This window comes from Podarcis raffonei, chromosome 6 (assembly GCF_027172205.1).
Source record: "Podarcis raffonei isolate rPodRaf1 chromosome 6, rPodRaf1.pri, whole genome shotgun sequence".
Taxonomy (NCBI): domain Eukaryota; kingdom Metazoa; phylum Chordata; class Lepidosauria; order Squamata; family Lacertidae; genus Podarcis; species Podarcis raffonei.
Genome location: NC_070607.1, coordinates 48,733,937 through 48,745,302, shown reverse-complemented (window position 1 = coordinate 48,745,302; position 11,366 = coordinate 48,733,937). Strand labels below are relative to the sequence as shown.

At 41.6% G+C, this 11,366-nt stretch overlaps 1 protein-coding gene across 2 annotated transcripts; it reads left to right on the top strand.

Moving 5' to 3' along the window:
• The first annotated feature begins 1,315 nt into the window (after positions 1-1,315).
• Positions 1,316-9,180, top strand: PRDX1 (peroxiredoxin 1). Of its 2 annotated transcripts, none has more exons than XM_053392646.1 (6): positions 1,316-1,410; positions 4,500-4,610; positions 5,384-5,537; positions 6,191-6,313; positions 6,971-7,101; positions 8,706-9,180. In XM_053392646.1, the coding sequence occupies exons 2-6, from the start codon at positions 4,505-4,507 to the stop codon at positions 8,789-8,791; spliced, it is 600 nt and encodes a 199-aa protein (XP_053248621.1). In that variant the 5' UTR covers positions 1,316-1,410; positions 4,500-4,504; the 3' UTR covers positions 8,792-9,180. The 2 variants fall into 2 exon arrangements, with proteins under 2 accessions (XP_053248621.1, XP_053248622.1); XM_053392647.1 differs by having other exon boundaries at positions 1,321-1,410; positions 4,494-4,610.
• The last annotated feature ends 2,186 nt before the right edge of the window (positions 9,181-11,366 follow it).

Here is an 11,366-nt window from a genome sequence, read left to right as displayed (position 1 = left end):
TAAACAAGTACCACTCCAGCGGGAAGGTAAAAAGCATTTCCATGCGCTGCTCTGGTTCACCAGAAGCAGCTTAGTCATGCTTGCCACATGACCCGGAAACTGTACGCTGGCTCCCTTGGCCAATAAAGTGAGATGAGCGCCGCAACCCCAGAGTCATTCACGACTGGACCCAACTGTCAGGGGTCCCTTTGCCCTTACTACTCATATTGTTAACAGTGTGTTGTCTGGGATGCTTGGACACAAAATGGATAATTTTGTGTACAAATGCTGCTTGTATTCAGGATTTACAGGCCATTGTTTTTTGCTTTATGTGGAACAGCAATTTTGAGTTCATTATAGAGGAAGATGGGAGACTGTAGGTAGCTATTGTTAGTCATGTTGATTATATATCACTTACAGGTTCAGAAGTACCTTGATACTTCTGCTCTAGAGCAACAAAGGCAGAGGGATGTTTTCACCTCCTGCTTTTGGCCTCCCAGGGGGCACCTGATTGTGCATTGGGAGGAACATGATACTGGACAGGCCTTTGGTATGATCCTTAAATAAATATCTTATGGCTATTCCTATGTCAGCAAGGAACAGGAGTTCAGTTGTAAATTGTATGGCAGGAACCCAAGTAGTCTGAAGCAATGTACATGTCTACACCAAAAAATAAAGTTGTGAAATGAAGGATCCCAGGAATGCATAGAATCCATGAGGTTTCCACATTTTTACAACAAAGGGACGTGATAGTTTAAATCCCAACGTGTTACATCTATTTGAAAACGGAATTCCTTATGTGACTCAAGTTTTGCTCAAGCACCATCGTCGTGACCGAGCTGTGGTGTTAACTGGGCAAATCCCCAAGTCCTTCCCTTTCACACAGCAAACTGTCTATTCCACATGACTTTGCATTTTCAATTCAGATCGGTTGCACAACACGGTTTCAGTGAAACGACTGCAACCATCTTCGCCGCCGCTTTGTAGTCATGCCTGGTTTGCATCACCCATAAAACCCGAGTCTGAAGCTGGAATTCACGTTTCTTCCCTTCCCCACGCGATCTGTCGAAGGGGAGGGGGCACCTTCCCCCCAAAAAACTATCAAGATCTGTGCAGTACAGTTGGCCCTGATTCCCGCCCACCCACCAGCTACAAAAAACCACAACACCCGATTCTAAAACCAGCACCACCAAAAGTTATGCTAGCGAACAAAAAGCCACAAAATGCAAAGTCATGCTGGCGCAGCAGCTACGCCAGAAAGCAGGAGAGCCAGGAAGGAGGCGCCAACCGACAAGTTCTTCGGCTGCATGCTCTCGCGAGAGTTGAGAAGGTATAAAACAGAAGGGGCACTGCCTGCAGGGCTGGATCTTTTTTTGTTTCGAGCCGGGAGCGGCAAGAGCATATTTGAGGAAGCAGATAATTTCGCATTAGGTAAAACATACCTCTCTCTCCGCCGTCCAAAATGAGAATCTGGGGCAGGGCAGGGCTGGCCTGCAGTTCGTACAGGTTTTGTTCGTTTGCTGTAATAGAGTGTGCTTCCTAATAGTATTTGAGATCTGCTGTGTTGTGTGTCAAAAAAATTGTAGACAGTTTCCTGATGGAGATCCGTGTGTGTGTAACTTAGCTGGGCTTTGCTCCCCGGCGCTTGGTAGCCCAACAGGTGGAGGGAGAGCTGAGCTGAGTTTTTCTTCGCCTCGGTTTCCTGGCGCAACAAAAGATCCCGGTTTAAAGAGGCTCGGAAGTTGGCAAGTGCAGCCTGCAGGGTGGGGAAAAGCTCTGGGTGCGATCGACGCCCGAGCTATTAAGTGAAATTGCGCTATTAAGTCAATGAACTTCAAAGGACGTCGCGGTTCTCGCTGCTGTTGGGCTGGCCGCCGGCTCCTTCCGCTGGTCGTTTCAATGGGCTGATGGTGGGTTTGGTTGGGCGTGAAGCTTGCATTTATCTTGGTAGGGAGAGAGGTTGGGATGCTTGGACACAAAATAGGGAATTTGGGAGTTGGAAGGCTGCTGCCTCCGCGGGTCAGGGGCCGTTGTCTTGTGTTCCACGAGAGATGGCAGTTTTTAAATGTAATTATAGAGTAAGGTCGAGGTTGTAGCCCTGGGCTCAGGTACCTGAAAAGGTGCTACTGAGCGCCATGGAATTCAGCGAATGAACAGGACGCACAATGTGCAAGAGAGTTGAAATGGGCGAAGGCTAGCTAGTTATGAACGAGTTTCCTCTTATCGGTTTCATTTCCATACAATTGCGTAATGGAAAACCAAACCGTTTAAAGTTAACTGCACTGATTTGAGTAGTGTTACTATTATTTTTGGCATATTGGGGGTTAAGATGATCATCTGGAACTCTGATTTGTGCACCGTTGCCTGTTTTGGGATGTACTAAGTTTATACTTTGAATACTTCTTGTGCATTACACAGCTAATCTCAAGGCTTACTTTTAAAATAACGCAGCTGTTATTTTCTTGTGCTAGAGCCAAGTTGTATGGGGAACAGTGTTAGAAACTGAGATATGAAAGCTCAGAGCTAAATGTCGCCTTAAACCTAGGTTATGGGTGCAACAACGGAATGTTTAGGCACACTTTTTTATAACAAGAATACGAAGCTGAAAATGAATGATTTGCAACTAAAATATTATGTTAATTTTTCACATGGTCCAGTCCTTTCCCTAATATTCTTAAGAGGGTCTCTTCTCCAGTTTTCAGAGAGTAGCTAGAAGTGGAGAGGCAGAAAAAGGTCCTCCTTTTCTTCCACTCTGTAGTTTTAATCTGAAATCTTAGATGCAGGACTGCACCCAGAGCTCAGAAACTGCTTACCCTAATGAAATTCCCTGTCGCAAAATGCGCCTAGAACAATAGGAGTTTCGAACACTGATGGGGAGCTACTAAAGCCACTGAAATGTATTGTGGTTTAAAATTCCTTTTTAATTTTTTGGCCTAAGGGCTGCACACACGTTCACATACATGTGCATGCACATACAGTCAAACAACCCTCCCTATGCAGCTGTTCCAGGCAGATCACCTGAAGGGGAATTATTGCTCCTCATGTGGTTATCAGATTGCTCCTTTGGGAACTGTTTGCAGCCATCCTTATTAAATATGCTTAGAATGCATATTTCACATTACCTTTAATTTTATATTTTTAATAGTTTTGCATTTTATTATATACTTCTTGTATACCGCCTTGATACTTTAGCAGATGGTGGTATATAAATACTTTTATAAATGATTTTAGTCTAGAGGGTACAGTTTTCCACTCCCCAACCCAGTTCTGCATCTAATATTTTTTTCATTTTGCCCCTGCTGCCCCATGGGTGATGGTGGGAAGGGGGAAATGCTTGTGGGAGGGTTGGATTAGGCCCTAAACTGGAGAATAGCCACTCTTGTTCTACATAATGCTGTTAAGTTTCATGTTCCTATTGTTAGTATAGATTATCCCTTGAAGTGTCTCTTGTTGGACAGTGGAACAGGCTTCCTTGGGAGGTTCTGGACTCTCCTTCCTTGGAGGTTTTGAAGTGGAGGTTGGCTGCCCATCTGTCATGGATGCTTTAGCTGAGATTCCTGCACTGTATGGGGTTGGACTAGATGACCCTTGAGGGTCTCTTGCAACTCTGCAGTTCTGTGAATCTGAAAAAAACAAAATTGATACATTTACACTTGACTGAGTGCTTCCCTCAGTATCTTTCCAGTTTGCTTAAAGATGGCAGGAGGCACACATCTAATCTTTTTTCTGCTCTGTTGAGACAATTAATGTTGGCATTTAAAGGTGATTGGTATGTATTCTTGAGTCATATTATATCTTAAAAACTATGCTAATGCATAGTTGGCTACAATCACAGTAGAAAATTTGGTTGTGTTAAGGTTCAGATATTTAAAATTATGTGGCAACATAAACTTAGTTGAAGTACATACTTTAAAATGAATTTCAGGCTGCATGCATGATGGCATTTGGCCTTGCTCATCATTATTTATGCAAACCTTTGGCAGAGGGGCCCTATGACTCCTATTGAGACTTCATATTCTGCAGTTCAACTTTGGCGGGTGGGGCCGCTTTCCTTTGCCCATGTATGTACGGTAGTTTGAAATCAAAGAGTATGGGCGTGGCTTGCTTGCCTGAAATAACCTCTTGGGCTGAAGGCTCCCCCGTGCTGCAGAGTAGATACTGAAGGGTAAAAGTAGAGTTTACTTACTTGTACCCTTGGAGTTTATAACTCAGCAGATACTGCTTAAATTAAAGCATGTGGAACATTTAACATCTGTTTTGTGTGCTACATTGATTGTGTTTTTAAAAAGTATTGAATATACAGATTGTGAAGGTTCTTTTCCTTTTGGTCCAAATACTGAGGTAATGAAATAGTTGTTCCTACAATATATTGACAAACCTGCAGTAGTTCTGTTCAGTCCAGTACATTCTAAATTGTATTTTAAATGTATGCCAAACTTTTGCTAATGGGTTTCCTTTTCTGGGATGGGTCAATGTAAAAGCCACAGAACCTAACAAGTTCAAACTTTCTCCAGCTCCAGTCAGAATGTCAGCAGGAGATGCTCACATTGGGAAGCCAGCCCCAGACTTTCTGGCCACGGCTGTAATGCCAGATGGGCAATTCAAAGAAATCTCACTCTCTCAGTACAAAGGTAAGTGCAATAAAGCATGTTGTATTTGTATTTGTTGGCAATGGTTTACTGAGGTACTGATAAGTATGTGACATGTATAAAACCCTAACTTAACTGTCTGGACTAACAACATAACCTTCTTTGGTTCTGAAATGGAAGTTTTGTTGGCATTCACAAAAATGCATTGGATAGTATTGCAAATAAGTCCTCAGAAAGTTACTAACATATCTGCATGTAGGTATCCTATTCTGTTCTAGTATGTATGTTGTCCTTGCATGTGTCACTTCAGCTAGCTTGGAAGAAAATAGTTATGAGTTTTATTTGCAGCACTTCTTTTGTTTATTTGGAGATCAAGGAGAGAAGAGAGCATGGGTGGGAAACCTTCAGCCTACAGTCCAAACTAGGCTCACTGGGCTGTTTTTCTTAAACCACACCCACCTGCCCCATATGTGACCTCAGGTGTGGCAGATGCCCAGGGAGTTCAATCCTGCTTTGTGATGAATATATCTCTCTCATCCCCTCCCTAGTGGGCCAACTCACCTGTCAAATCAACTGGTGCCAGTATGACATCAGATGACTGACAAGTAAGGTGATCGTGTGCAAAGTTTGCTAGCCATGGTGGCAGAAGATAAACAACTGGCCTGCCATGCCAAAAAAGGCTCCTCACCTCTGGGGTAGAATGCCACAAAGCTGTTAATGTTTGGAATCAGAAATTTGTGACTTTTGAATTGCTTCCAGCTTTGCTATGGTGGGAATCTTCATGTAAGAGACTAATTTGTTACCTTCTTCTCCAGGGAAATATGTCGTGTTCTTCTTTTATCCACTTGACTTTACCTTTGTCTGCCCAACTGAGATCATTGCATTCAGTGACAGATCTGAGGAGTTTAGAAAAATCAACTGTGAAGTGATTGGTGCTTCTGTCGACTCTCACTTTTGCCATCTTGCCTGGTAAGAATATTTGGACCTCAGCCTTTTTATTCTCAAGGGGTCTCCCACATTAAAAGTTATAAGCCTGTTAAATGGGTGAAAGAAGTAGCTACCAACAAGTGACTATTGCCAGCTATTTCTTTTTTCCGCTAACCCAGCCTCATGTCCTGTGCAAGAGAGAGAAAACACCATCCTGCTCACAAATGAATTTGTGCTAGAAAGGGGGTTGGTTAAGGGTTTTTTGCCCACCCTTCACAATCCTGTTCTGATCTGGTCCTGTAGCTTTTTAAGTGTAGTCATCTTAAGTCCCTGAACTTGAGCAGCTTGAGCTGTAACCTTAGACCCAATGAAGCTGCTTCTCTGGTAAGAACCATTATGGTAAGAACCGTGTGGGTTTCCTTTATTGGATATTGTAAGAGCAGTGCGGAAGCGGACCACTAGGAAGCTGTTCCCACACCACTCCAGTAACATGGATTGGGACTTGAAATAATTCCAAACTAGTGCTTGAAACTAGACAGGAAGTTTTGGGTCACTGCCTCTTTTGCAAAGACCACTGAATCTCCTGTACTTTAGATATTCTGCTGTAGTCGAATGTGTTAAGTGTACAGAAGGACAAGTACATTATTGAAATACTAACCTGCATTATAAAATGCCTTTCTTCTTGTTGTTAACAGGATCAACACACCCAAAAAACAGGGTGGACTAGGCTGCATGCGTATTCCCTTAGTGTCTGACACAAACCGTGAAATTTCTAAAAAGTATGGAGTATTAAAAGAAGATGAAGGCATTTCCTACAGGTAAGGTTACCACTGCAGCCTCTTAATGACTTGTGACTTAGTGACTTGTGGTATATAGAGCACTGCATGGTAAAGGTTCCAAAATATAAAACTTAATCAGAGGGAGAAGCCCACAGAAAATAAGTGATGCAAGTTTTGAGTCAACATGCACACTTTACTAGCCCTGTTAATAAGGCTGCCCTTAATTATGAATATCCTTTTCACTGGGAAGAGGAAAGTGAATGTGTGAATATGTGCAATCTCCATTTGGCATCTTCCCAGATCCGCTATCAGCACCTGGGTTGAGAAACACCAATTCAAATTTAAACTCTGTTCTTTAGAATAGTGCTAGTATCTTCTAACAAAAGTTTGAACATTCAAATTAGAAGTCTCTTGAAGGGTGAAAGGTAAAGAGGCTGTATGTAGGAAGTTTTACCTCATTCCTTTATGAAATGTTCTATATAGGTTTTAGTGCTTGGAATTGCAAATGAATCTCCATATAGTTTTGCTTTTAATTTATATATAGGGTGGAAGTTGTACCAGATCTTAAGAGAACTGGTTTTGATGTTTTCAGAAGAACTAAAATGGTACAGAACTTGGTATTGAATGCTAGCTTGTAGTTTTGTGTATTCTGCCACCATACATTTAAGTGTTTGTGTGTGTGCCTTCTCTCTTTAGGGGCCTCTTCATCATTGATGATAAGGGAATCTTGCGCCAGATCACAATCAACGATCTCCCTGTTGGTCGCTCAGTTGATGAAACACTCCGGCTAGTTCAGGCTTTTCAATTTACAGACAAACATGGAGAAGGTAAGACTGTCAAGTTCAGGCTAGGCAAGCATGAACTGCAGTAAGTTTCTCAGTGAAAAAGGGGGATGCACTTAACAGTTCATGGTGTATCCTCTTCCCTGCAAAAGGGGACACTATGTTTAAAGAAACATAAATGTGAAAATCTAGGACTATAGTTCTGTCTAAAACAGTATCTCATTGATAAAAATCCAGTTCCTGAGTAGCATCTTGTATGGCTAAAAAAAAGTCCAGGAATAGGTAAATAGAAATAGGCTTTTAAGAGTCTCTGTGGTTTCTAGCCATGTCTACAGGACAAATAAGAGATAGTATTGACAGCTGGTAGAGGGGCAGAACATCTTTCCACCAAGAAGCTAGAGTCAGAGGTAGACAGTAACTACTGTCCCTGTAAAGACAGTATCCCATATACACAGTAGCATTTTTCCACATAAGTGAGTAGCTACCATTCATTCCCATGGGAAGAAATCTCAAATGTTGCATTTGGGGACTGCTGTGTTAGAGAAAGCGTTGGCACCTCACATTATTTGCTTGTCTTCTCTGTGGGATTCTTGTTGAGGCCATTTCCTACAGAACATACTGTATTTTTCCGTCTATAAGACACCCCCATGTATTTTTACAGCAACAACCAATCGCCAGTCCAACCTTGGCACTATCCATGTATAAGATACCCCCTAATTTTAAACATTATTTTTAAGGGAAAAAACCTAGACTTATACCCAAAAAAATATGGTATATTTTGTGCCCCCTCAAGGCACAACTTGCATCCTTTTTTCCTTCCCTACTGCCAACAGATAAATGTCAGTTATAACCCGTATATATTACTATTCCGCCACATTGCCACCATATTGTGATATTCCCAGGCTCCCTTGCAAGGTTTATTTCCAGGTGGGCACTAAGGGCATTCCTCCTTTTTCACTGAATCAAGATTTTCCTTAAAATACCTGCATCAACCACCTATTTACTTACAGAAAGCAATAGGGCTCCTCCTTTATATTCTTAGTGAGATATATTTACGTTAGACTCTACCCTGACCAGAACAGTTAAAACAGAAACATGTATTTACTTAAGGAACATAATGTCCAGTACTGTGTACAGACTGTTCTAACTTTCATAATGTCTATGCTTTTCTACATGTGCCTCTCACTGGCTCTCTAATCTCATTCCCATTTCATTCAGTCCCTCAAAGCGACTCTTTCAGCTGTTATTTTTTAAAGGACACATAATACTAGTCTTTCGCTCTCAGCTCTGGCCTGTATTCCATCCAACCTCCCTGCTCTCAGTCATTATTTCAGTCTTTTGTTGCTGTCAGGCATTTATTTGGCTATTATTTTAGATGCATAAGCTGTGAAGCACTTCAGTTTTTCCAAGAGGCAGCTGTCCTATACAACTCAGGTACACAATTGCATCAAGAAGCCCATCTGTAGGAGAGGTGGGGTGGTGACTGCTGCTAGTTCCAGAAGATGACGTCAAATAGGTGACGGAGCTTGTAGTGATCCAAGTCATCTTGTGTGAAGTCTAGTGATGGACATAACAACTTAGTTCTTTGTATGCTGTTTTTGGTCTGTACTACTGGAGTAACGTAAAAGTTAATATTATTATCTCCTCAGTGTGTCCTGCTGGCTGGCATCCTGGGAAAGACACTATCAAGCCTGATGTTCAGAAGAGTAGAGAGTACTTCTCCAAGCAAAACTAAATGTGCTGTGTGATTGTTTTTTTGTACAAGGCATCTATTCTGTAACCTGTATAAGTAAAAGCAGACCTGTACTTGTCATTCTCTTTATTTTTAATAGTAAAATTATTGTGAGCTAACTGGTTTATAGTTCAGATGCCATTTATTCTGGATCAATCCAATTTACATTACTAGGACAGCTTTGGAGTAAATGGATTATGAACTGAAACATTGATCAGTACTTTGTTAAGAGTATATGTCCTTTTGATCAGAACCAGGAAAGGGAAATTGCTCCTTGTGCTAGTGTGGATAAAAAGGACCAGTACCATGTATATGATTGGCCCAGGGATGCATGTAGAACAGTCGGTTTTTCTGATGTTTTGTACTGTCATTAAACTCGGGGGAAATCGGAATCCTATGTCTCTAATTAATTGAGTGATCTCAGTATAGCAGGAACATGCAATAGCTCTTCTGAAAGGGCATTATTTCTGTTAGAAAGCTTGTCTTTGTACTCCTTTGAGGGGAGATGGTATTTCTGAGCTGGGTGTGAAAAGATAATCAAATACCGTACATCTGAACATGTAAAAAACCCTAAGCTTTATGCAACCCCTGCTACATAGACTTTGTTAACCATGTTGCCAAACCCTTTTAGCCATGTAACAGATGCTGCAGCCTTCAGTCTAATAACTCATGACTTACAGACCTTCACTATCCAAAACCTGAACTGCAAGCCCAAAATCATCCATTGATCTTAGTCCTTGCATAGTCCTAATTGTCTTCCTATCAGTACTGGCTCTGATATGGTCCTTTCCCTCTCACAACATTTTGTGTACTTACGCAGTTCTGGAATTTCTCTACATTATTTATATATTTTCTGTTTCCAAGTGTATGAACTGCCAAGTCATAGAAAAAAAATCATGGCAGTGTACAGTACAATAAAACAACATAAAATACAGATCAAATTACCAACAAGGAATCAAATAAATCATTCTAAAAATGACTGGAGAAAGCAACTTTTATCAGTGGCAAATTATCAAAGTGGTAAGTCTTGAAACAATGCTCCAGAGCACCTGTGCTGCTACGCCAAATGATGGTTCCCGTAGAAACTTAATCGATGTCAGGAGGGCTTCAGAAGAGTGCTGTGATCTGGCTGGTTTATAAGGGGTAAGGTGGTCATTTAGGTAACCTGGTAGATGTTTAGAAGCATTGGGGATGTGATGGTACCGTGAGAGACCCAATAGTAAAAATGACAGGGGTTTATAGTCCTCCAGAGTCATTCTCTGAAAGGTGCTGCAGAAAGGAACAGAACCAGTGAAGTAAAGTGCCACAAATCCCCACCCAGCACTGCTGGTCCAAGTGGGTACCATGATTGTTGTCAAAAAAGAGTGAGCTGCAGGGTCACACTCTCCTATGTCTCCTGTGATCAAGGTCATCCATCAGGACCACTGATGCTGACTCGGTCCCAAAACAACCTGAAGCCAGACTGAGGTGGATCAAGATTACACCTGTGCTCAGTAAATTGGAGGATCAACATACTTCCCAGAAATATGAAAGGAGTAATATATGATATATAAATTGATAAAATAGCATCTTAAAAGCAAACTTCTGTACTTGTCCAAGCATTAGAATACAAAACAGCTGCCAAAAGTGCTTGATCTTGAGAACCCATTCAGGTTGAACATCCTGCAATTTAGGGGATATCCCGAGGAAGAGGGAAACAGTACTTGCTGCACTAACTGATAGAACCCACAATGTGGCACTGCCACCTAACATAAGGAAATACCCCCACAAGGCACTATATTAAAAGGACTTGATTTCCTAAGACTGCAGAGCATCAGTTGAGATGGTGATATTCAAATACCTCCTATAGCTGGGACCCTCTCTTAAATTGATAGCGTCAAGTGGATTAATGCAGTAAGGATTACTAGCAGACTTCTGGTTAATTCAAAGTACATTCTTCTGAGGCAGTCCCTTCACTTTATCCCCCTTGCCCTGCTTCCATGGGTGCCTCTAAGAGTACTGGCTGAAATGTGCTGGCACACACCCAAGGCTTCTGTAGCTGTTTTATATTTTCTGTGAGCTTTGTACCCAGGGCTAAGTGTTCTTTGGCTTTCCTTTCCTTCTGATTCTCCATGTTTGGTATCCTCACTTGCCATCATACTAGTCTTTGCTGTGTTACACACCTGTTACATACCTTTGAAGGTAATAATAGGCATCTGGTGTATCACAGACAAACAGAATTAAGTGCTAGAAAAATTAGAGGGGAGCTAACAAAGGCAGTGTACAAGGAGTAAGATTAGTGAGGATTAGGAATCAGAAGAGCTTCATACTTCCGTACCAAGAACAATTGCCACATTGATCCTTGCATGTGGAGCGCACAACTTTTCAACATCATTATGATATTGGCAGATAACACTGTAGATTATGGATGTAGAAATCTAGCTTACCACACCTCCAAAGCACGTGAAGATAAGCAGGATAAGAACTGGTGCCACAAAACCTGGAGATTAATCATTATGCTTTTTAAAATTATATGTTGTAAGCTGTTCTTAAAACATTTTTTGTAGGTGTGGGATTTAAAATTGCAGAAAGTTGCCAT